The sequence below is a fragment of the Dermacentor variabilis genome, chromosome 11, assembly GCF_050947875.1.
Source record: "Dermacentor variabilis isolate Ectoservices chromosome 11, ASM5094787v1, whole genome shotgun sequence".
NCBI lineage: Eukaryota > Metazoa > Arthropoda > Arachnida > Ixodida > Ixodidae > Dermacentor > Dermacentor variabilis.
The window spans coordinates 111,284,326-111,311,379 of NC_134578.1; the positions used below are offsets into that span (position 1 = coordinate 111,284,326).

Here is a 27,054-nt window from a genome sequence, read left to right on the forward strand (position 1 = left end):
TGCCTGCCAGGTACTGCCGCTCAAGTCCTATGTGGCTTTGGCAAGCCTGATTTGTACACTGCTTCTATGTAACTTTGTCTACTAAATTACTGGTATTATTCTTCTTTCCCTGACTCTGTAGCCCGCTTTGCCCGCTTCGATTAAGCTGATGCAGCCAAACGAGCCTTACGGACTTCCTGTGGGTCGAGCTGTCGTCACCGTCGCATTGCTTTTGCTTTTCTTTCGCGACCTTTCAATACCGCCCTGTTGACGGCACTGCATTCATATTAAACTGTGCTCAAACGCGTGCACCTTCACAATATGTGTCCGAATTGTTCGAACACCACAGGATATCCGGTTATCTTCGAAGTCCACGCAAGCGCGCCACAACACGATTCCCTCCCGTTCCCTGGCAGTCTGTAAGCTCGCATCCCACGCCACGCATCCTCTCGTTCTTTCACATGCCTTCTCACCTACTCTTCCTCCTCCGTTGCTCTTCTCGACTTGTGACGTCAGTCACTTCACTTTTGCTCCCTGCCCTTTCCACCTCACCCGCGCCACGAGGAAACCGACGGAAGCCGATGGAAGCCGATGCGCGTTCGCATGCGTTTTCATTCGCATGCGCATTCGAATGCTGATGCATTGTGCTGACGCGCTGTGCTGACGCATTGAGCCATCTTATATTCCTTTCGGAACGGGGCAACTTGTGGCTATTCCGAAATAAATTCAGTTTTGTTCGACATATTAATGAATCTTGAACGCGTACACGTCACTTTGGCGCGGTGTGTTTTCCTGGTTTTGTGACGTCGCGTGACAGGCAGGCGAAGTGGGTGCAGCCCGTAAACCTTTGGCCAATAGCCGAGATCTAATGGCAGAAAGGTGTCCGCTGAGATATACCTATTTTTCGTTTGTTCGGTCCTATCATGCATAATCAGTGTGTACACGTCATATCAGATGGGGAGCTATCACGGTTTTCGTGGCGTCGCGTGACAGACAGGTGAAAGGGGAGTGGTGCAAAAAGGTTTTGACCAATAGCGGAGGGCTGATTGCTTAATTGCAATAGAAAAGTTTGGAACAGCTTTGTGTTATTGCACCCCTGGACTACACTTTGCACGCGGAACCTAGTCACGGTGGTATCATAACCGCTGATACATTTTACGTCGGCGGCTCTAACCGCAGATCGGAATGATTATTTACGGCTTCATATAGCCGCGGCTTCAAGGTGTTTAGTTTTCAGCACTAATGTACACTTAAGTATATTTTGCATCATGTAATTGGAATGTCGTACTTGCGCCTGTTTGGTGTCTACAAGGCCAGTGAAACTAGCTCGTCGATTTTAACCATCACTCAGTGCGTTCGCTCTGCAGCATCTCATGCAGCATCGCTCGCTTACCCTAACGGTGATGGGGCGGATTAGCATCCCTCTCAGTTCTGAGAAATTTGACCACATCTTTCACATTAACCGCTTTCTGTCTGATGCGATTCTGTAATCGCGAATGTCTTCGTCGCATTCATGTGTGTCGATGTCGTGCGCCGTGTAGAATAGTTGCATTCACGCTGGTCAATCGATGAACAAACTGCGCGTTTTTTGCATGGGTAGTTCCATTAAAACGACATTCATTGCCGTGAAAGGTTCGTGCATGGAAACAGTCATTTACGTATCAAACGATATTGCGCTTAGTTCCCTTGTTCTCTCTCCAGGTGCTTTTGTTCAGTCATCGCCTTTGATATTTCTTCAGCGCCCGCTAGTGACGCTAAAATTGCGGGACAATTAGATGGTGCAACTTTCCCTTTATAGGGTATGGTTAAAGTCGGGTCTATCCCCTACACATGTGATGTGAAATCGAAGGAACGGCGGCAACGCACAGCGAAAATTGTTGATTTGTCTATAGAAGCACAAGCAATAGAATGTATGGGGATTTTTCGCCGCCAGAGCGGATAGCTAGGAATTTCGAGTTACTGAGCCGACTTTGTAACACTAAATTAGGCCACGTTTTATCGAAACGACCATTGTGGCGAAACGTAGAGACCATCTCTACCGAACAGTATTTTAGGCAAGTATTGCACAAGAGATTGACAGGCGGATAAGCGAGGCCTCAATAAAGTTATGTCAAAGGCTGGGAACTGTGGTCGAGCGTTTGGTTAGAATAAGATCGCGATTCTTGCCGCCTTTTTTATCAATCACGGTTGTTTGAACTTGTAAAGACGCATAGTTTTGTGAATTAGGTAATGTTTTAAGTTGAATAAACTTAGCTTCGCGCACAGTAACGTCAGCCGCCTAGACCCGCTAGAGGTGCACTGCTTAAACGGTGGACTGAAGGTGGACATCACACTGAAGCTGCAAATAATTTACAAAAACATATTGCGTTAGCCATAATGCAATATTTTCAGTCTCCACAAGACACGATTTACGATTAGTCTCTGAAGATAATGTCTCGCTCGCTATAACTGCTTGCCAATGCTCTTTTTCTGGAACTTCCCGCGTATCTAACCTATCATTTCGCTCTCTGCTTTCAGCCTGGATGAAGTGGGGCTGCTGGACCTACCTGCCCTGGTGGACTACGTGTTGGACCACACGGGCTGGCCGCAGCTATTCTTGGTGGGATTCTCCCAGGGAAGCGCGGCCGCGTGGGCGATGCTGGCCGACAAGCCACACTACAACAACAAAGTAAGCAAGTCGAAGTTGGACTCACTGACAGGTTCACTGAACGACATAGACTAAAATCGTAAACGTTAACCCGTGCACTGACATCTCATATACATGTATTCTTGTATTGCGCTTCCCTATGAATCGTAATCGTAAATTTTGTACCACGATCAGTAATCGGCAATGAGGGATCGTGCCCAGATGCGGAATGCCGCAGACGCTAAACTGCAGCGGCGTTATGAACACCGTCGACTTTGCGCCCAGACGCTGGGCAGTGACTTGGTGACTCTTCGAATACACGGTATGTGGTGGTGAACAAGCAGTTACGGTGAAAGCCTGCAATGTATACAACTATTTCGCCCTGGGTATTGGTAAATATTTGCTTATCGAACGCAGCGCTGGGTTCACGCTTGAGCGGTAGGCTGCGCTGCGGGCAGTCACAACATATACAGGGTGTCCCACGTAAATTGAGCAAAGAAATTAACAAAGGGAAGGCGCGTCCGAAGCGAATGGAACGAAACGCGTACTATTCGCACTGGCCTATAGTAACTCAGGTTACTATACCAAAAAGCGGTAGTTTTACTTTCCGTAAATGTCCCGCGCTGAGCGATAAGATTTGTTCGACTGTGAAAAGTGCTCACATGTGAAAGATAAATAAGTCCACGTGTCAATGCTTATAAGGGCGAACATATGCCCACAAATCGAAAAGTCACTGCTGTCGTGGAAGCGCCCGTCAGTAGCGTTCCAGACTGCCGTCGAACTGTCTTCTACTTCCTCCTCGCGTGATCGCTCGTGCGCGTGGCGCATGCGAGCCGGGTCCAACCACCTACCCGTACCACGATTATAGCTGCCTGCTGTTACTGAACTACACCATGGCACGGCGCGTACAGTGTCCAATACGAAGGGCGATGAGCACGCTACTTGAACGTGGCCAAGTCATCGCGGCATTACCCCCTCGTTAGCGCATCGGCCCGATGCCTGGGAGAAAGTACAGGTTCCTGTCGATTTCCTTTTTTCCTTTCATGACCTCTAGCGGTAGGGTTTCATGCGGGCAGCATGTAAAACTCCCGTGGAATGGCGGCGTCTTGGGCTCTCCTATTCAGCGGATGTCACTTCGTAAGTTACGTCGCTTATACTACGGATGCTTTCGCAAGGGCCCAAGTATCGGCGGAGAAGCTTTTCAGACAGCCTAGGGCGTCGCACTAGGCTCCATATCGACACCTTGTCACCGGGCTGATAACGAGCTTTACTACGTCGCTAGTTGTACGGGCTGGAGCCGGCGCGTTGTTGGCGGCGTATTCGGTACCTTGCCATCTGTCGTGCTTCCTCTGCATTTTCGAAGAAATCCTCTAGGTCGGTGTTGTTTTCTTGATCTAAAGGCAACATAGCACCTAAAGTTGTGGTTACTGTTCGGCCGAATAGAAATTCAGACGGTGCGACTCGTGCTGTTTCTTGAACGGCCGTACTATATGCAAAGGTGATATAGGGCAAAATTTCATCCCACAGACTATGTTGAACGTAGACACAGATTGAAGTCATGTCAGCCTGTGTTTCCTTGAGGAGTTCAGTTAAAGCGTTTGTCTGAGGATGATGCGCCGTAGTTCCTCTATGATCAGTATGAGTCATTCGCATTAAGGACTGGATTAGATCCGTAGTAAAGACTGTTCCACTATCAGTAGTAATGACGGTGGGGGCGCCATGCCTGAGTACCATATTGTTGACAAAGAATTTTGCAAGTTCGGCAGCTGTTGCACTGAACAGGAAACATGTTTCTGCGTAATGGGTCAGGTAATCTGTGGCCACAACTATCCACTTTTTGCGTAATGATGATGCTTGGAACGCTCAAAGGAGCTTGATATTGACTTGTTAGAATGGGGCTTTTGGTGGATCTTTGGCTGGAGAACGCCTGCCGGTTTTATAGATGGAGTCTTGCGCCTTTGACATTCGTCTTGACATAGTGCTGCACTGATTCTAATAACTTGAGCCAGTAGTATTTTAGGTGAATCCTGGCAAACGTATGACTCACGCCTATTTTTACACACGTCAGTTCATTGTTACATGCATGCAAAATGTCTTCTCGCATAGATGTGGGTGCGCCAAGTAAAAACTTTTCCTCACTGTGCTCCAAATTTCGCTTCTAGAGGAGACTTCCTCGCAGACAGAACGAGGTGAGCCCTGTAGAGGAAATGCGCGGGAGTTGAATGTCCAGTCCCACCGGTCGCTGTATGAGTAGTCGCAATTTCGGGTCATCTCGTTGTTGTTGAACAATTTGTGACGCGTCAACGTTGGCAAGGAACCGGAAGTCTTCTTCTTCTGACACAGTTGTCTAGACTGCTGCGCGTGAGAGGCAGTCGACATTGGTGTGTTTCCTCCCGGATCTTCATAGGACAGTAATAAGCCTTGCAGCCTAAGGCTTCATCTTGCTAGTGGCCCTGATGGATCCTTGAGATTCGCCAGCCAGCAAAGCGAATGGTGATCACTGATTGCTCTAAATAGTCTACCATAGGAGTAGGGTGGAAATTTACTTATTGCCCAAATGACTGTGAGACACTCTTTCTTGGATGCCGAGTAGTTTGCCTCTACTTTCGAGAGCTTACGGTTGGCATAAGCTATGACTTTCTCCTGGCCGTTTTCCCACTATACTAATACTACACTGACGCCGACGTTACTCGCATCGGAGTGAACTTCAACGTCGGCTGTCTCTTCAAAATGGGCAAGGATTGTAGAAGTTCACATGCGCTTGCTTAATTCGTCAAAGGCGTCTTGCTAGCTTTTCCACATGAAAGGTACGTCTTCCCTTGTTAGTTTTGTAAGTGGGTGAGCCAACTTTGAAAAGTTCTCTATTTCTTTTCGCCTCTAGTTATCAGCATCGTGGTTATCATTGGAATCAGATGTTGCGCCAAGTCGCCAAGTACTGCTTCACTACTTAGTTGCTACTCTCTGAAAGCAAACTCTTTAAGAGTGCTATGCATTGAGTTTCCTGGTTAGGCATTACATAAGTCGCACGACCAGATACATTATGGTTTCAACTTCAAGAGCTTGGTATCTTAGGGCCGTGGCATCCGAGCTAAACGATCAGCTGACGCTCCCAGAGACTCATACATAGTGTGAATAGACGGAAATATAAAGCCAAATGGAGGCACACCAGCTTCTTTGCAGTAGAATACGAACTCCAGCCGCGGAAATGAAAACTTTGTGAATGTTTGTGCCAATTTCGGCTGTTAATCTGCAAGCCCGTGTGCTTTTGTCGAAAAAAGAAAGTTCTGCGCATACAACATCGCAAGCCCGCACTACAGCACTAATACAATACAAAAGTAGCGTTAGTGCACATACTACCATTAGCTCTGCAAGTGTACCGGTTTAATAAGGCAACACATGCTGGTTCTTTGAGCTTGGAAGAAGAAGTCAAGGGCACTTAGGTATCCCTACGTGGATGAATGCGAAAGCATTGTGACGTCTTCCCAGTGACGGCGCTTTTTACGGAACGTAATGGTATTGTATTCACGTTGCCCTTTATCCTTTCTCCCGTCCCGTGCCACGAGCTCGTTCGCGTACTTGCATGGATGTCCAAAGAAGCCGGCCGCAGCTACTGAGTGGGCAATTGAAGTCAAAGGTTCATCCATCGGAGAGTACGACAGAACTCACCGAAATCGCCGGACCGACTGGCAGTGGGCCGGTGCGATCAGTGCCTTCGAAGATGGAGGGGCAGATGACTGAACGCTGGCATGATGATCGACGTGGGAGCCAGCTGTGGAAGAAGACGACGAACGCGCAATCAGTGGAACGAGCGCGTCTCTGTGACCAGGTGACTTTTGTACCATCTTCGACAACGCCGCTGAATTTTCTGCTTCATGACCCATAGCTTCGCCACTTGAAGAATTTATAACACTTCTGAATCATCCACTTTGCGAGTCCCAGAAAAAAGTTTTCTTTTATTCATCAGATCGGCCTGGTGTCGCCGGTAGACAAGGACTGGCTGTGAGTCATTGAATTTTTTCACGACGAGAAACTATAGGAAGGGCTTGTTTAGTACAAAGGGTAAAAACTCCTGAATTTGTGTACTGCGTATACGAGGAATTATCTTTAAATTTAGTATTGTGTCTCGGGTATCAGCATGACATAGGGAATGAACGTGCTGCTTGCATCTCTCTCTCTCTCTCTCTCTCTTGTTTCAGATACTTTTGCTTGCTGCTCTTGCACCTGTTGCGAACATGACATTCATCCGAAGCCCAGCGCGCTTTCTCGTCCCGATCTCACCAATTCTTACGGTAAGACAATCACCTTCTTGACCATCATGTCATCGTCGTACGCGGTATCCATTAATCTCCACAGTGTACGTCTTGCTGCAGAATAACAGCCCTGCTAAATTACACGGTCACACTTTCTTGTTCATCTTTTTGACTCGTTGCTTTCCATTATTAGCCACGTTTTCTTCCCAGAGAGGTAGTTAGGCGAACGTCGTACACGTTAGTTCATGCACATGCTTCCATTATTTTTTCTTTTTGCCGGTCTGCCGGCAAGGCATTTTCGCTGCGGTATCCAGTGAAAGTAATACCCGTCACCTACGGGCGAACTGGAATTCTTCGAAACAAACCGCTTTACTTTGTGCTGAAGGACACTTTGCAAAGAGTTGTTTGGGCGATGACACAGGGTGCGGTGCTTAGATGTTTTAAGTAAGCGTCGCAGCAAAAGAGGAGGTCATGTTTGTGTCAACTGAAACTGACAAAATACGAAAAAATTGAGCATTTGGTCAATGCAGAACAATTAATAAGAAAACATAAAGCATCAAAAGCATCAAATCTGGCCTGCTTCCGGGGTCAGATTTGACGGGTCCATGCTATACGGCCGAGAGCGGGCACGCTGTGCCGACGAAACTCAATGGCCGTAAACACATGCGGAAGAAACCGCAAGAGGCGAGTGCGGCGATGCGGTGGTGGCGACATATGTAAGGGGGCCTGTTGCATGCGTTCGAAAGTACGACTGGAATAAATGTTAAATAAATGTTCACTGTGCGACAAATCGGGCGTCCGCGGTGAGAAACATTTTTGGAAGTTGTAAAATTATCACCAAGACTATGAATGCTAACCGAGAGTGGTAAACGTGCGAGTCGATGTTCAGGGCATCTCGTCCTGCAGGCGTCGGCCATCGTTGCTAACCAAGGTCGGCTGCTCGTGCGACCGCAGTGGCTGCGCCGAGCCACTTACGCCGTGTGCGAGTCGCCGCTGCGCTACGTCTGTGCGCTTCCAACTTTCTTCCTCTTCGGCGTCAACCTCAACCAGCTCAACCAGGTGAGCGCAGTAATGGGCACGAGAGAAGGCACTTGGTAGTGGGCAATTTGAATTTGTACTGCCAGCTAATGAGGTATGGGAAGCACAGACTCGCGCGCTAACCAACCCTTGAAAAGAGAACATGCAGGAGAGGGTTAACACGGCGACTCAGTCGGGTAGCAGCGTAGTGTCGAAGGGAGACACTAGGCGCCCTTAGATTGTGTGCATCTAACAAGCCATCAAGAGATGGCGCTACATTTGATTGCATATATATGTCAGCGCACGCTTGAATAAACTGGTCATGCGTGGCATGGCTTGATGTGAGTACCTTGTTCTCGATCGCGCTGCGCGGCAATAGGGCAATCTGGCGACGAGGGTCGGAGCATGCAGGGATGGCTTCCGCCGTATAGTCACTGCCGACACCTTTCATCGCCGCCCCGGGTATTCTAGCCATACCATGGTTGCGTTGGATACACTTCTTCGAGAATTTCCTTTTCGCGTGTGGAGCAGCCGACTTGTCTGCGACCCACTGTCGAGCACTTCTGCTACACTGCTTAGGCCCGGAAGGACTATGCATTTTCGATGCGCTGCCACCACCAACCACGCCCCAGTTACCGACAACCGAGCCATTGATTACCGAAGCTGCTTCAGCAGGTGAATCTAAAGATCATGTCGCGGTCTCCAAGCAAGACACTGTATCGACGAGTACTCCAAACTTAATGACTCGGCCCCAGACACCCTGGCACGACATTTCGCAGACACACGAAACGTACTACTAGAACGACACCACTTCCGTGAGTGCCGTCACCTACACGGCGAGTCCATCCCCGAAGAATTCGCGATCGCGCTTCGAGAACTGGCAGCCTATTGCAATTTCACCGAGCAAACCAACGAAAACATCTGCGAGCAGTTCGTCACTGGCGTTGTATCATCGCCGTTACTATCACGACTGCTCTTAAAGGGCGACATGTTGACGCTCCACCGTGGCGTTGAAATTGCGTTACTTCGTGAGAAAGCTCATCCCGAGTCGGAAGCCTTTGTTAACATCGTTCTGCGCATCATACAGGAACAGCCACACTAGCGTGACGCTTTCGGACGCAGCACCGAAGATAGCCGCCGTTTCAGAAACAACGACACACGCCCCCCTAGCCAGAGCCGGTCCGGCTTACTGCGGGCTCGTCAAGCTCGCCCGCCAAGTTCAGACACGCCTGCTGCCGTTGTTGTGCAGCGCAAATGCGAAGGCCCGCAGTAATTGTGCCACAGCAGTTTGCGAGCCATCCGCATGCCGCGCTCGCGCTAGAACCTGCTTCACAAGCGGCGGCCATCGTCACTACATGCAAGTCTGCCGTAGCTACCGCAGCGCACAAGCACCTTGCCCGATTCACGTCCACAAGATAATTCCTGAGCAAAATGCATCAAGTGTCATTAGCATTCTTAATGTGCACGGAGGCAAGCGCACGGGCGTGTAGATTAACGTGGTAGCAGCGCAAATCACCTCCACTTCACAACCGCGCGTTGTAAAGTTCTTGGCCGACACGAATTCAGCTGTGTCAGTTATGGGGGAAACGAATTCCGAAGCATGTTTGAAGGCAGAATACAGTTGACCAGCTCTAACCTTACGTTGTGGGACTTTCAACGCCAAGAGATCCCTGTACTGGGCAAGTTTAAAGTCAGCATCTCGTTCAAAGAAGAAATGGCCGTGATAGCAGTTCATGTCACCACCTGAGAGACTTCTATTCTTGGACTGGATGCTGTGCACGCCTTAGGAATGCATATTGTGGGCACACAGCTGCGCTGCCTGCACACGGCTGCCGAAGTTTCAAAGCCATGAGCTAAAGAGCAGTTGCGGTTGCTTATACAGGCAATGAACTAGGTGCCTCCAGGTCCACCGAATTTCGGTCATCATCATCATCATCAGCCTGGTTACGCCCACTACAGGGAAAAGGCCTCTCCCATACTTCTCCAACTACCCCGGAAGTTCGGTATGACAGTTTTGTTATGGGCAAAGTTTTCCCATTTGCTTTCACCAGGCGTTGGACTGGCCAAGGGCGTCCAGAGCGAGGTCAAGATGATGTCGTCAGTCCCTCTGGTTGTGCAGAGGCTGAGACTTTTGCCATTTTCCCTGCGGAAGCCAGTTAGTAACCAGCTTCAGCGCCTTCTTTTTGATGTAATTGAAAGGGTTAATGCCTCTGACTCGATCTCGCCTACCGTTGTAGACCGCAAGAAAGACGACAGCATCCGCCTCTGCATTTACCTGAGAGAGCCCAATGAAGCACTTGTAGTAGACAGCTTTTTCCTGCCTCATACGGAAGAGCTACTGCATTCTCTGAATAAAGCACGCCGCTTCTCAAAGCTCGATTTGGCCTCTGCCATTTACCAGGTCCTACTTGACTCCGACAGCAGAGACATCAGTGCTTTCATTACGCGAGATGGCCGTTTTCCTTTCGAGAGTGTGCTTCGTGCTTGCATCGGCTCCAGCCGCATTCCACCAACTCATGACAGCGGCCCTGCTCGGCTGCAGGGGGAGTCCTCTGATACCTACACGATGTGATCACCATTGATAGGACTGTGACAGGGCACTTGAGGAACTCGGAGCAAGTTCTACCGAACCTGGACTCAAACTCAGTGACAAGTACATCTTTAATGTACCGGAGCTATCATCCCTTGGACATCGCGTCAGTGCGGAAGGAACAGTTCCCCTTCAAGCTAAAATTGACGAAATTATTCAGGCTGCCTCCTCCTCAGACGCAGACATGTTGCGTTCATTTCTGGGTGTCGTAGGCTATTATGATAAGTTTATCCCCCATCTTGCTGAAGACAGAAAACACATGCGTAGGCTATATCGCAAGGACGTTCATTTTGAATGAGATGTCGTTGCTGAAAGAGCTTTACAAAGGTAAAGAAGCTCCTTGCATCGGGAAAAGTACTGATAATGTTCGACCTGCTGCTCCCTGTTATTGTGGCCACAAATGCGTCTGCGTATGGCTTGGGTGCAGTAATATAGCAAGCTGACAACCCACACATACGAACTGCTGAATTTGCATCCCGAACACTGACAGAGACGGAGCGGAAGTACTCGGGAGGAGAGTGTGAGACTCAGGCCTGCCTATGGGTGTGCGAGAAATGGCACATTTACCTCTGAGGTCTACCATTTAGTTTGGTAACAGATCTCCAGGCCTTAGTATCTGCTTTCGGCACAAAGCACGAGACAACGACCACTTCGCATCACAACGTGGACTGCTCGGTTTCTACGTTAAAACTTCACAGTACAGTACAAATGTGCTCACACACGTCTGTGTCTGTACAGACGTACAGACACAGAAGATGGCCTTAGAACTGAAGAGGAAATAATGTCCCTGATAACATCATCAGTTCACATCAATGACCTTCGATTTCCTACAGCCAAGGATTGCAAGCTCCAACCACATGCGCATTTTGCTCAGACAGCGTGGCCAACCAAGAAAAGTTCCACAGTTGAACTAACGCCTTACTATAAGGTCCAGCAGGAACTGTTAATAACACATGGTCTACTTATGCGCTCGGAACGTGTTGTAGTCCCAGCCAAGCTGGCAGCTACATCCGTTCAACTAGCCCATGAATTGCACCCGGGAATCGTGAAGACCAAGCAACGCCTGAATAATACTGGTGACCAGGTTTGGACAAACAGGTTGATACTCCTATCTGCAGCTGCACCATGTGCCAAAGCACACGTGCTCGTATTAAGAGAAACATTGCTGCGGCCAGAGTGAATAACGAGCTTTTCTTCAGTTACTCAATTTTCTCTGCATCGCTGTGTCGAGGATCGCGGATAAGCGGTGGTGTATTGCTTGCCATTTCGAAAGAACTCCCATCATACCGCATTCATATTCCAAGTGAGTTGGAAACCGTTTGAATTGTCGCTGAATTTTCCTAGCAAAAATAATTATTGGCGTCTGTTACCGCCCCTCTTCTCACAGTCCCATTCGTTAACGAACTGCACGACATGATTAGGTCTGTCTTTAACACCCTTTAGCCTAAATCGGGCTGTTCGGTTGATTTATCCCACGTGATATGGCTCGGCCCACTACGGGACTTAGGCCATGAATCAGGTTATTGCACAATTTTAAGTGGCACAAAAAGCACCAAGCAATGAAAATTTGGAGGACGCTTAAGCTTCGCTTTTCTGAGAGGAACGGGATATCCTTCAAAGATCCCTGACTGCTTCTCATGCTTCCCGGCAACTGCAGCTTATGTAGCCGTAACGCTTACCGGGAAACGCTGGTGGCAAATACTATGTACGAAGGCGAGCTTTGTGGCAGACACGCGGCCTCTTGCACGGGCTGAGGTTGTGCACAGCCCCGCCAGAAAAATTACATCATTTTCAAGTTTATGTTATTGTTTCGCTGGTTTAATATTTAAATCTGAGAAGATTTAACATAAAAGCCTTGCGATGTCGGTGTTATGCTTCATGACATTTGTTTGTGCCTGTCATCCTCAAAATTCCGAGGAATAACATTGTCAAGAATGCAAGACAAAGTATGAGCAACTTTAGTGATACAAGGGTGGAGCAATAAAGCCCGCATATACTGTATGTCATATAGCAAGCCGTGGCGTGTATATGGCGTGTAATTCGCGTGTATACCCACGTATACACGCAAATTTTCGCTCAGGTGCAACTCCGTCGACACTGACCGCAGATTTTCTGTGACATGGGGCCCTTGACGCTGTCGCGTTAAAAAGGCCAGATGCATATATGCGCACTCCGAAACAGTGCGCCGGCCGCTGTGGCAGAATATTGGTAGGGGTGAAATGCAAATACCCCAGTGTACTGGGTGCACGTTAAAGAAACCCAGGGGGTCAAAATTAATTTGGAGTCTCCCACTACGGCGTACACCATAATCAGATGGTGGTTTTGGCGCGTAAAATCTCAGATTTTTCTTTTTTAATTGTGCGTCCGGTCTTTTGCATTGTCCCGTTTTTCTTGGGGCGTTTAAAATTATCTATCGAAACCAAGTCGCGCATTCCTATATTATTATCACCCGTAATACTAGGATTTCAAGTTTGTTAGCGAAGTTCAGTTGCAGACTGCTGATGCAGATAAGGTCGCTACATTAACCATATTTCGGGGATGGTGTGACTCAGTGGATGTGCGTTCTTTGCTTCTTCGCAGTCGCGGTTGGCAGTCTACACTAGTCATCTACCCTCGGGTGCTTCCAAACGCAACGTGGAGCAGTTCGCACAGGTCGGTGCAAATACTCATAAGTCATCTCATATCTAATGAGGGAATAAATTTGTGATAAACTTAAAACGCCAACATCAGCAGTGAATCCCTTATGTGGAACTGAAAGAGTGATTTTCTCTGTAACACGTATAAACATACTAAAGCGTTGTTTAGTCTTGAAGGATCGAGAACTCGCGCTAATTTAGCGAAATCTAATAGCAGTATCCGAGTTGGAGGTATGCCGTATTACCATTTAGAAATGTACTTGACTGTACATCATATATTTCATTCAAGGAAGACGAAGCAGCGTGCGAAGGAATACTGTAATACGGTACCGCTAATACAGGTATACTGCAGCTTTAAACTATTTTTTTTTGTTAATCAAAGGTCTTCTTAGCCGACTTCAGACGGATTTGGCGTATCAGGGATTTGGGCATATTCCAACCACTTCTAGAAAGCAACAGTAGGTTAGGTTACTTGTAAACGTCATATGAAGATTTGCCTCCGGGCTCTAAAGGATGAAAGCGGATGCGCGATTTCATCCTTTAGTGCGCGGAGGCAAAAGTGGCTCGCCGGCCTCAGTGATTTCTACTCAGTGGCCGGCCTTGAAGCCGTATCGACGTGAACGATGGTTATGCTCCAACCATAGAGAGAGACATTCAACAAGAGCGGATACTCTTATAGAGCCCAGAGGCCGAACTGACTGTATAGTGCACCAAGCTGTCGGCATTAATACCGGAACCACAGTTCCGGTGTCGGTTTTGGGCGCACGCGTTTTGAATGTTAGCTGGAACGCGTTACCCCGGCTGCACTCATTGGCGCGGCATTAGGTGTTTCTTTTTCTTCTACTGCTGAATTGCGCGCGGTCTTGGTGCAGAATAGCTTCATTATTGAGTAAAAATGATCGCGTACGATCTTTACAAACCTCTATCGAATCTGCGTCACGTGAAATTTCATTACATAGAGGGCAGACGCCTCGTGAAATGAGGAAATGTGTTTTTTGCTCTATATAAATGCTCGTTCCAGGGTTTCTATGCCGTCATACAGCGTTGTGGGACCAGGTAAGTAGCAGTAGCTCCCGTACAAAGTTCCACCGGATGGCATCAGTTGAAAAAAGTAAAATATAAGCATGTGTTATTTTGGTATTAACACCTTGAGGGATGTAGAGGGGAACCTGCGAAAGTGGTGAATTGGCGGCATTACAATCAAAAGCATTTCTCTTCTACATACACGGCGTAGAAAATACCCGACTCATCCAAAACAATATTAGAAAATATGAAAAAAATCCCATTTTCAAGAATTCCTCTGTTCCCGGGCATTATTTCCTGCACTTTAATGACACAGATACGCGGGCGACTGCGCGTTTCCAAAGCAATTCGACCTCAGCCGACCCGATAGTACGGTACGCACACAGAGGTGGCCACAACACAGGCTTTCAGCCCCACCATGCTAGACGCTCGCAGAATGCCTTCTACTCACACTCAAGACAAATGCGCGGGTGCAAAGCAGGTTTTCAGTCGTTCAAAAGACAGAAATTTCGGGGTGGATTTTGAGCTCCTCGGCGTTATCTTTTGCGCGTTCTGCCGGCGCAAGCAACACTTCAGTGTTATGACTCCTGGCAATCGCTCGTCGCATTTTCGACAAGCGTCAGTACCGAAAACAGGTGTTTGTTGTTGCGGGGCCAGAAAAACCGTCACAAGCTTATCCCATTGAGGTTCAGTACATGCTAAACTTTGTCACCACGGCCGAGCTGCTTTTCGCTGCGTCGCAGCGTCCTGTGCAGCCAGCATGCGTCATAAGTACCCAAAAATGTGCCAAAATTAATTACAATAATGTTGGGGCTCACAGAAAGCGTCACGAGCATGTACCCGGAAGATTCAGTGCGCACGAAACTAAATGCGTCACACGGCCGAGCTGCTTTCGCTAACCGCGTCACAAAGCCGGGTGCGGCGAGCATGCCCAAATATTACCGAAATAACGTGTAATAACATTGGGGCGCATATGAAGCGTCGCAAACACCCCACAGGACGAGTTATTAACCCAAATTAGCTGGGCAAGGACGGCCGACCTGTTTTCGCTGATTTTGTCACAAGTCTAGGTTTTGTGCCGTAAGCCTTAATTTGCTTCGAATGCGTCGCAGACTGTCAAACAAAATTTCTCACCTTGCCGTAGTCCAATAGTGCAGTGGTGCCGTGTCGAACTGCAGAAGGAATGCAAGCACACGCCGGGAGCCCAATAAACCAGGCTACATCTCTAAAAAAATTATAAATAAAAACAGACTGGTCACCAAACAAGCGAACTTCACGTTCGCAGGCGACGTCGCTCACTTCGGTGGCGCGTCTGAAGTGCAATTAGCTTGTTGCTAGGTGACTCAAGAAAAGTAAGTCGGGAAGTATAACTTCATTTATACGCAAGCCTTTTTAGCTTTTGCGGGACAGAATAAAAATAAAATAAAACAATGTCTGCTAACTTCATTTCACATTCTTTTAGAGCGAAGCTGTTAAGGGCTACTTAGCCCACTATCGTGTCCGCGTGTAGAAAAAAATCCCGAAGATAGTGCAATGCCGAGCCGACACACGTCGGAGATGACGCAGGTGTTAAGCACTCCACATACATGGGGCGATCCTGAAGATAGTACAATGTCAGGCCGACCCGCGGCGGAGGTGACGCAGGCGTTAAACATTCCACATACGTGGATTAATCCCGAGAATTGTGGAATACCGGGCCGACCCGCGGCGGAGGTGCAGTTCCCCTTTCCGAGTCACCCTTCTTCCAGAGTGGAAGGGCACCCAGTTTTTTCCCCCGATGCTTGCGGCAGCTAACGGACGGCACTACTACTAGCGTCACATCTTTCCTGTTGCCAGTTTTCGCCGAGCGTCCCCTCTCGTTGATTTTTTTTCTCTACGCTCCAACGTTAGCGCGGCGCAGTTCCCTTAGGCCGGCGAAAAGTGGACGCTCATCTAATCTACCGTCTGTTGCAGTGTGCCTGACCGGCGACATTCGACATGCTTCAGGTCGACCAACGAGGGAGTAGAACACGCCTTATCTCACGCTGAAGCCGTTAGACCAGAGCGCATCGCGCGCTAGCTTGGCGGACCGGCAGTACGCTGGCCTACAGATCGGGTGCACTAAGAGAGCGTGCTGAGTTTACGCCTTCGCCAAACGAACGCGCTCGCCCACCAGACACTTGCGCGCATGCGCTGAGGCAGCAACTCATCGCCGCACCGCTGCAGGTTAGGTTCAACCGGTAGAACGCGCGAACTATAGACGAGAACACAGAAAAAAATTGAGTAGCGCCATTTTCAAAGCGTGGTGGCGCCACCTGGTGCTCCAACGGCCCCGAGCTGCCAAGCGAGGCGACCGCAGGTAGACGCAGTGCTTGCGCTGCTTGCGCTTTGACATTTCTTTGAGGTTCTCACGAAGGACGGGATGGTGAATTTTAGCTAGCGAATTTAGTTAGTGAACTTCAGCTTCTCGGCAAGATTGTGCTGCAAATCGGAATGGCTGCGGCAAGCGCAACGTCTGCAGACGGAGTGGATCGTTCGGGTATGTCCGCGTTACCTTTGCATGCGGAAACATTGCTTCTGCGGCTATTCCGCTTTGATTTGCACGTCTGGCGATATGTCATGAACTAGTAAAAGCCTTGCAGTACGCGATACACTTTACCTCCGCGTTGCGCCTGGAAAAATCTCGCGGCCCGCACCTTGAAAACAGGCGGCATGCCGTAGGTGCGAATAAGCGTAGCGCACGTGCGCGGTTGTTCAGATGTGTCCGTTTTTTTTTCTCGGGACGGCGGAAAGATGAATTAACATTAGTTCAACCGTGTCCGATCTACTGTACAATGTATGCATACTTTTTTAAGAAACATCGCCGCTCTTGCCTTCTGGCCAGCAGTTACGATGAGCAACACAAACCAGCTTTCACACGTAAAGGTTTCGAATAGTTGCTGAAAGGTATCGGGAAATCTCGTGGCCACTGATGCCAGCGCACGGAATTCAATCTGTTACGCATGAGTTCGATTGTCACGAGCGTGAGAACTTTGTAGCGGTGCGAACACTTTCGCGGCATTTACTTGTGAATCAGGTGCGGATTTCTATGGCGAAAGCCGCTGTACGAAGCCCACCTCAGGCCTTTGTGTAATCGAGGCCCGTAGACAGACACATACACATAGAGAGACACGCACAGATACACACATACCGAGACAAAAGGACATGCACGGCTGAATATGCCACAGCGGCACAGCTCTCGACGTACATCGTGTTCCTCGCGAACGGTGCTCTGCAATCTGCTTCGTTTTAGCTAGTTATTTGCACATCCGTATATGACGCAGTGACGCCCCGATGATGTTCTGTACTTGGATGTTGCGGGCACAGATATATTTACACTTTGAAGACCCCGTAACACACACGCTACATGCACGCGAACGCGTCTTGGCAGCTCAGGGAAGCTGGCGACTGGTCGCTGGGTTCCGGAGTATGCGCTCAGCTCATCCTGTTCGAGTCTATCGTGTTCTGGCCCTACAGGGGCTACTCTTCGGCGATTCTGGCGTCGCCGGCGTGACGCATACGACTTCTCTGACCGCTGCCTGGCACGCTGAAGATGCCAGGCTACAAATTGCTCCCTGAGGGATTCGTAACGTCAACATGTCGCTGCATCGAAAGGCAGCTGTAGACACCGAAGGGAGGAAAACCAAGTGCACAGAGGCTGCGTGCGTTCGGCGGGCCAAAGAGAGCACCAACACGCGTAAAACAGACATCAACCACGCCAAGACGGCCGACGCTATTGAGGCCCGTTTAGCCCAAATGCGTGGTTTGTATCGTGCGCGCCAGGAGCCGCTGAACGTCAAGCAGTCATTCGAGGCCCTGGAGGAAGCGATTCGCCAAATACAGACACGTGTCTGCTGAGAATTCTGAAGTATACAACAAACGTCTCCAACGTTGCATGATGGCCAAGGAGACCCCACAGGCATCGCCGTATTTGCGCACGAGATACCGTTAGAATAAGATATGAATTATGTGCACATTAAGCATGAGAAAAATAGAGAATAGAGACACATAATGAGCATTTATTCATCGAATCGTTTGAGCAGCCATGTACCTGCACCTTGGCTTCTTTAGTGTCGGCACTAGGTTGATATTTTCTTTCTTTATTGTGATAGCAATTATATGGAAGCTCCAAGCGGGTTACCGCCATTGTCGTCGCCATCGCCGTGAGGTTGCGTATAAAGCCCAAGGGCGATAACACCGTCGCCGCGCACCCAACGCTGTATGTGCAAGTGAAAGCGTGCGAGGGGAGCCGACGATCGCGGTTCAATTAAAACCCCTTAAACTTCGTAAAGTAGCGCCCCGCTATGAAGAGTGTGCCTCTTCCTCGCGTGCTCTGGCCGACGCCGCGTCGCTATTGGCCTAAAGGCATCACGTGGGCCCTCGCGCCGTGCTTCAGCGCCATTTTTGCTAGGGAATCGTCTACAGAGTGGCGAGGAGCGTATGTTGGCGCCATTTGCTACGCTCGAGCGGTGTAGGCGGCGCCACGGTCGAGGAGGGGAGTGTTAAAGAGAGGAGAAACGAGGAGCAGTGAAGGAGAACGTGGAGAGTGTCACTACTTTACGAAGTTTAAGGGGTTTTAGGTTCAATCACACCCGCGCGAAAGAGACGAAGCCGGCCAGGAAGGGCAACGTTCTCCCGTCGTGAGCCAGGCACCCAACGTTGCTAGCGCCGGGGGGAGGGGAGACACGGGGGCGGCGTTCTCTGGCTGCAACTGCGCATGTGGCGGCTACGCGTGGTGGCCCCACCGTATCTTGTAAGCGGCCTGCGTTGGCCTGCGTTGAGTCTAAGTGCGTCGGTGGGGCTCGTAGCTTTCCTTATTCTTCTCGTTCAATGCAACGAAGCTACACTTCCATGTCGGAAGGAGCTTCGAGTGGTGCGACATTCGCTGATACGGCCGTGAGTCTTGGAGACAGCTGTCGTACATATGAAAGGTACACACCCACGTTGATGAGCAACCACGGAGCAACGTAATTAGCTCCGCGATGCTTCGGAACCGGGCTTTCCGGGGCACTTTGAGATTTAGTAACATTCTTGCTGGCCAGAAACTCTGTAGCGACAACTACAAGAAGACCCGCCGTGGTTGCTCAGTGGCTATGGTGTTGGGCTGCTGAGCACGAGGTCGCGGGATCGTAACCCGGCCACGGCGGCTGCATTTCGATGGGGGCGAAATGCGAAAACACCCGTGTACTTAGATTTAGGTGCACGTTAAAGAACCACAGGTGGTCGAAATTTCCGGAGCCCTCCACTACGGCGTGCCTCATAATCAGAAAGTGGTTTTGGCACGTAAAACCCCACAATTTAATTTGAATTTTTAACTACAAGAAGCTCTAGTGAAATCGACTTTTTCTGTTTTCTTTGCTCAGATCATCCGAGCCAGGAACTTCGTGAAATACAATTACGGGCCTCTCCGCAACTTGTACCACTATGGTACGGTAAGAGAAAGTCTTCCTATTGTCTTTAATTGTGTTTAGCTGTTTCAGACGCGAGATTCTAAACACTGGTAAATAAATTGCCATACAGCTGTAGAATACAATTGGCTGAACCAGAAAATTATTGAATATTAACGCGTTCACTGCATTCATGTCTGCGCAAGCCCTTGGCGTACTCTAACCACTTGATTTCAGCCACCGATGGAATATATTTTAAATATCATGGTGACTGTCACAGAAAGTGGTGTAGCGAGAATGTGCACTCGGATGCTAGCTGCAAGGCTGAAAGAAGTTAATTCTCATTTATTTTGAGTAATATTTCTGACGAAAAATGTAGTCGTTATTGTGGGGAGAATTCAGACCAATATCATGAATATGAGCGCAAGAAAGTATTACCGATGCAACTTCATATACTGTCTTTCTGTTCTTTTCCGATGAGGTTTACAAAAATAGTAATAAGCTAATTAGAATCGCCATCCACCTCTTTCCTTAGACATAGACAAAACGATTTTAGCGTAGCCTTTGTATTTTGGGTGCGGGAAAAGCGGATAAAAAGTATAGGTTAATGCATTTCACATTTAGATTCAACAAAAGAACCCGCGATAGGAGAACAAGCATTTCCGTGTCAGTTTAACATAAAAACATCTGATGTTTAATTTGGAAAGCAATAAACCACAGGAAGAGACACAGCTCAACAATAGTCATCTACGTACTTGAATTTCTTACGTTAAAGGTAGCCTGCTGTCTTCCGAAGCTCGTAGAAGTTATGTGCACGCTGTACTGCTATAGAAAAAGCAAACTTTACGCAGCAAATGTAATGGTATCCGGTCGAGCGTTATGGTGAGTGCATGAAACAGCGCGAAAGATAGACATAAAAAGAAGAAACGAGCAACAGCACTCCGTCTTGCCGTATATTTTCTTTTCGTACGCCCTTCGCGTTGTTTCATCATCATTCTTCACACACTCTGTCAGAAGGCAGGTGCGCGCGTGAAATATTACAGGATTTAAAGGAGTCCGCAGAGCACGTCAAAAAGGAGGTAATGCGTGGAAATGTGCACTTCACATTATGCGCCATGCACAGTATGGCTGCTTCGAAGGAAATCCTAAAAATAAATACAAACGCCATTATTGTGACCACAAATGTATTAGAGACAAAAATAATTTTAAAGGACGAAAACAGCGACGCCACTCTCGAATTCACGGATACACAAGCCATGACACAGCAGATTTCTGGAACAATTGGCGATGCTTGTTAACTGGGCCTTTAAAGGCACGCCAGAGCGGATACAAAATTACAGCGCGAAAATTAGATCTTTTATGAAAGCTGTTCAAAATGCACGGAAACTCCCCAAACTCTAAACGTCGCCAATTTATACCGTAATGTCACAGAATTCGATAAGAAGTCATCTTTTCTCCTTAAATACAGCGGTTCAGATTAGTGCATAGTTACTATGTACAGGGTCGTCCACTGTTAACAACAACACGGCGCCGCGTGGCTGCGCTGCGCCATGTTCTTGTTAAGAGTGGGCGACCCTGTACAAGTACATTTTATTTGTAATGCTTAACTGCGGGATTACTGTGTGTGCTTATTCGTAGGCTAATTCCTTCTTTCGTGTAATTTCTAAAGGTGGACAGCCCGGCCTACGACTTCTCGAAGATCAGAGCGCCAGTGGCGCTCTTCAGTGCTCACAAGGACTTCTTCGCCAACCCTGAGGATGTTTCCACACTTCGACAAATACTGCCGAATGTCGTGCTCGACTACATTGTTCCAGATTTGGAGTTCACGCACATGGACTTTATTTTAGGTATCGAGGCTTCGGCGTTCGTCTACAGGCCACTAATTTATTTCATGAATTACTGGATGCTGTTATACGGGCCGTAAAAAGACTCAGATGTATGAAGCAATGCGCGAAAGCTTTATTGTTGTTGCAGCGCGGTTAGTACGTTCTTGCGATAGCAATTATATGGACACTCCAGCTGCATTTCTGTCGCAGTGGTCGGCGTCGCCGTGATGTTCCATATAAAGGCCAAGGGCGATAACACCGTCGCCGCGTGTCGTATACTGTATGTGCGAGTGCATGCACGCGAGGGAAGGCGATGATCGCGGCTGAATCTGGAGCGCGTGCAGGAAGAAAGCGGAGCAGACGCGGCGACTTCCGTCGCGTGATAGGCATAGGGGAGATGGCGGGGAGGGAGCGGTGCTGAGCGGCTTTATGCTCCGGCAGCGACTGCGCATTTCGTGACTGGGCGTAAAGGGAACTAATGATCGTGGCTCAATCTCGCACGTCATATATGGAGGCAAGCGGGGTGGCAGCGCGGGATGGAGGGGAGGGGGGCGGCCGCGCGATCGCTTGCGCTGAATCTTGAAAACAATCCGCAGACGGCTCATACCTATGTGCGTGCTGTGTGCTCGCCGCTCCTGCGTCGAAGCGGTAGGCTGCGCGAAGGTCACTTCGCTCGCTGCTGCTGCCGCTCTTGCTCCCACCAGCGTTTTGACAGCGAGTGTCCGTGCTCATCGAGTGCGAGGTGTTCATGTTTGCTTGTGCGCGCTGGCACCATACTTGTTATGTCGCTTGTTAAGCGAACGGCCGATAAAGCTACTATCCTAACTTCCTATAGCTGTCTACTACTTTGCTTTTGCAATCGGTGCTCCGCCTTTCGGCGAGACTGCGACGTTTTTTTTGGGGAACTTCCCTTAGTTCCTGTATGTCTCTCTGCATGTGTGATTTTCCGTATCTTACCTCTTTCTCTCCAACTTGGGTACTGCGTAGCTCATGGTGTAATGGGTGGAGCATCCGACTGCTGCGGGAACAGGTTTCAAGACCAACCGTCGAACCGGCATGGGTCACTCGGTATGTGCCACTCTCCAATGACAAAAAGAAAATACTGTAAAATCTCTTTGTGCTTGACAAAATCTAAGTTGCGGCGCACGATGACTTTTCGGCGGCGCCATAATATGGCACATCCTGTCCAGAAGGAAGCACTCGGCACATCCTAATGGAATGCGAAGCGATTCACCAAGTTGGACCCGCAGGTAACGTACACGTTCCAGAAGGGTCTGGATTTCAAGTGGAAGGAAGCAGCGACCGGTCAACAGTCGAGATGAGCAAGAGACGTTTGGAAAATTGGTGGAAAAAAAACTGCGTTAGGGTTGATACCACCGGATACGGTAAATCAATAGGTAGCTATACTAGGTATAGAGGAAAGTTTTGAAGATAAAAAAGATTAAAAAGATGTATAAGATATGCTCGAATGAAAAGCATCTATAGCATACTTAAAACTCGCCATGCTCAGTGAGGCTTCGCGACCACTTTTCAGCGCCCTGTTCCAAAGGCAATGCGAATAAAGCATCATCATCATCATCATCATCATCATCGAATCCCAATGCAGGAGCCCGAGTCCAGTACACGTCTTCTTTGGATGCTTTTTGGAGGTGGCAATATGACGTGTCTCTTCGTAGTTTAAATTGTTAAATGCATTAACGTCGACAGTCATCCTAAGATGGTATAATTGCCAAAAACTTTTCTTCCACAGCAGTTACGTGCTTGAAACTTGGTTTTCTTTGTCATTTCATGCTATTGCTCTGACGACGATGGTTTTCACCACTGACTGCACACAAAGAAGCTTTTTTTTTTTCGTCGCTAGGCCACGTCATTATCTCTAGCTTCACCGTTGCCACACCGTGAATATAAATAAAGCTTCTCCAAAGCTGCCTCCAATGCGATTGAAATCCATGCGAATGAAGCAATGTGCATTTGGTGGAAGAACGTGCTAACGAACAAGCTATCGGGCAACAGTGAAGGTTTATTTGTGCGTAGTTTCGCGCTCCATGACGACTCAGACATGTTGCTGCTGTCTATGCATTTCATAGGCCAGAACGAGCATTACTGCAGCACACGATGATTACATTATGTGCATCCCATAAAAACTTCTCGACAAGATGGCGCAGTGTTCTCGTGCAATTCTTCGCTACCGCGCTCACAAAAGCAGCGTCGCGACACAAGTGAGGCGTGCATGACGATAATTATAAGACCCAAGCATGGCACATAACCACAGTAGATGACGCACCGAGAATAAGGCTGTTAGGGTGAAAACGACGTCTAAATCACCGACACCCTCAATGCAAAGCCAACGTCGGCGCGACAACAGCACATAATTTACACAGTATTTCACACTATTCAAAGGTGTCAAATGCCCCACATATTAGTACTGCAAATGCGCTGAGGAAATGAAATGGCTCAAATTTCATAGGTGACACTCCGCCATTTTGCTGCTGACATCCGCTGTAGCATATGCTTTGGCCTTGAGTTTACCTGAAGGTCCCACGCGGTATCTTTTAACCGAGTCTTTGAACCTTAAAATCGCGAAGTGTTTATCACAGCGGCTGACTCCTAACATGCGGCATAAATAATTATTTATACAAAAGACGAATTTCAGTAATGACCATAAGGATATTTCTAATTCGAAGGTCACTCAAACGTTACGCTGCAGTCACGTCGGCCAGGTGTCCGTGCTTGGACGTTGTCCTACTGCGCGATGAAAACGAAGAAATGGGGCTGCTTTGCCCAATGCAAAGAAAAATCATAATCAAATATATTTGAACATTAAAACGTCGACCTGCCTCGAAGAAAAATGGTAAAATTATTCGCATAAGCCTTATAATATAGTAATAATATAATAGTAATCTTTATTTCTCTCTTTCCACAGAATACAGAATGAGAGCGGACGTAAGGGTAAAAGCCGCATGCAGCGGTTTGAAAAAAAACCATTACGCCCCACATGACAGTATGACGAGAAACAGCTTAATCATGACAAACGCAGAGAATACTAAAAACATTGGAGTACATTGCAAAATTCGTGAACGTACAAGGGCAAAAATACAGTAGGGATCAGTAAGAATATATACGTACAAAATTGACAACAGCCTTAGTGCATTTGTTAACATTGAATGGTGTAAGAAACAATAGCGCGACATACAAAAACAGAATGAAACACCATACATTAGTGCAGGAGCGGCAAAACACTACTTAATTTATTTTTCGATATTTCTTCCAGTGAGGTGTTACTACGTTCAAGTGTGTTAAGGTAACAGGGAAGTTTATAGGCGCTTGATTGAAAACGGTACACAGTCCGAGAAAACGGTGTAGACCAAGCGGTGCAACGGCGTACATTGTACATGGGCACATGGCTTTGAAGGTTGAATAGTGTCAACATATCTGCGTTGTTAGTTCTAACAGCATTCTTGTACATAAGAATTAATCTGAAGGCATAAAGATTAGGCACTTGAATGATGTTAAACTCGGAATAATAGCTTTCTGTGTGGGCATACCATGGTATGTTAGCAATTAATCTTATCGCACGTTTCTGAGTAACAATAATCTTGGATAAATTATGCTTCGTACTTCTGCCCCAGACAGTGTGGCAATAGTTAAGTATTGGAACTGAGAAAGCGTTGTAGATTAATAGTTTAATTCTTGTTGATAGCACATACCGTTGACGACATAGCACCCCATTCACTTTATTCATTTTTGATCTTATGTTATTAATTTGGGCATCCCAATTAAGCGATTCCGAGAAGGTTACTCCCAGACATTTGATAGTACGCACGATTTCAATATAGTTGTTCCCAAACCTAAGCATAACATCTTTTACAACTTTGTTTTTCGCTCGAAATACTATGGCTTTAGTTGTGCTTGTGTTCACCATTAGGTAATTTTCCTGCGACCACTGACGCATGTATTGCAAAAACTCATTACCTCTAGAGGATAAGTCATTTTCTCTACTACCCGTAATGAGCACCGTAAGGTCATCAGCGTAGGCAGTAAGGTTCACCGGTAGCTTAGTGTAAAATATATCATTAAAGTAAACTAAATACAACAAAGGGCCTAAGATGCTGCCTTGCGGCACGCCCGATTTTATGTATTGGCCATCAGACAGAGCATCATTGTGCGCTACAATTTGTTTACGATGTTGAAGGTAAGACCGTATCAGAGAATTAGGAATCCATCTTATACCGTAGTGGTTTAGTTTGTTTACTAACAAGTCATGATTGATTAAATCAAAGGCTTTCGAAAAGTCAATATAAATTCCGAGGACAAGGAGCTTGTCTTCAAAAGCATTTATGATGAGTTCCTTTTGCTTGAGCAGTGCCAACTCAGTGGATCTTTTTGGTCTGAACCCGAACTGATCATTCGACAAAACGGAATGCTTATCTAAAAAAGTAGTTATTCTCGCGTGAATAATTTTTTCTATGCCCTTAGAAATTACCGGTAGAATAGAAATTGGCCTATAATTTGACAATTCAGAGGTATCGCCTCCTTTGTGTATCACGATAACTTTTGCAATCTGCATCTGCTTAGGAAATACTCCACTACTGAGACAAAGGTTGAATATGTGGGTTAATATTGGGGCTAACAAATCAATTACATACTTTAGAGGTTTTATTTGAAAACCGTTAATATCTAAAGCCCTACTGTTTTTAAGATTTATGAATACAGAAATTATTTCATTTTCGGTTGTAGGGGACATAAACATCGACATCGAGACTCCTGGTGCTTGGTGAATTGACGTGTTTGTTGAATTAATAGGAGAGCTTGCTGTATTTGTGATATTCACAAAGAAATCATTAAAAGCATTTGAGAGATCCTGCCCTGTCAGCACAGCACCATCGCGCATAATGCAGTTTGGACCACTGTTGTAGCGACGTTCAAGCAGTTTACCTAGTTGATGCCATCGATGCTGAGGGTTCATGCTAGAATTATCTGAGAACGAATAGCTGAAGTATTCGTACTTGGCTTGACGTAGTTCTTTGTTCAAGTTATTGCGATATTTCTTATATTGAGACAGTTTCACAGGATCCTTGGATTTAATGAATTGCGCATATAGTTTTGTTCTTTCTATTTTTTTCAATAAGGCATTCGTAATCCATGGTTTCTTCGATTTTCGTTTGCGACAGCATTTTAAAGGAAAGCAGTTTTGATATATTTGGTTTAACACAATCATTAGTGCATCGTACGCAACATCTGCGTCAGGTAGCGACAATATATGGGAAAAGTTGGCTGTACATATTTCATTAGGAAAGGTGTCGAGGGATTTTGAATCAATGCAGCGACAATAAGACACCGGTGATTTAGAAGCATGTTTGGGGTTGGTATTAGCAATAAAGGAAAATACTGGAAAATGATCACTGATGTCAGTTATCAAAGTTCCGGAAATTATAGTGCTTTAATCTTTGTTAGTTATAATTAAATCTAAAGTAGTCGAAGTGGAACAAGTTACGCGCGTTGGTACAGTAATTACATTCACAAGAGCGTAAGAATCAAATAAAGAAGCAAATTCTGTCTGCTCTGGTGACGCGGTTCGCATATCAATATTCATATCACCGGAAAGGTATAGCACGTGCTCATTTATAGACACATAATCAAAAAGTGATTCTAACGATGAAAAAAAAATTTCAAGTTTTCCGTCTGGAGGGCGGTAGACAACA

The 27,054-nt window shown here is 47.3% G+C and overlaps 1 protein-coding gene across 1 annotated transcript in view; it reads left to right on the plus strand.

The window, feature by feature from the left end:
* LOC142563430 (lipase member K-like) overlaps positions 1–21,460 on the plus strand; it is a 36,346-nt gene extending 14,886 nt beyond the window's left edge. Inside the window, exons 4-9 of the mRNA XM_075673984.1 lie at positions 2,497–2,647; positions 6,802–6,894; positions 7,762–7,914; positions 13,043–13,114; positions 19,503–19,571; positions 21,196–21,460. Coding sequence (XP_075530099.1) covers positions 2,497–2,647; positions 6,802–6,894; positions 7,762–7,914; positions 13,043–13,114; positions 19,503–19,571; positions 21,196–21,450 — 793 coding nt within the window. The 3' untranslated portion in view covers positions 21,451–21,460. The remainder of the gene's footprint in view (positions 1–2,496; positions 2,648–6,801; positions 6,895–7,761; positions 7,915–13,042; positions 13,115–19,502; positions 19,572–21,195) is intronic.
* The last annotated feature ends 5,594 nt before the right edge of the window (positions 21,461–27,054 follow it).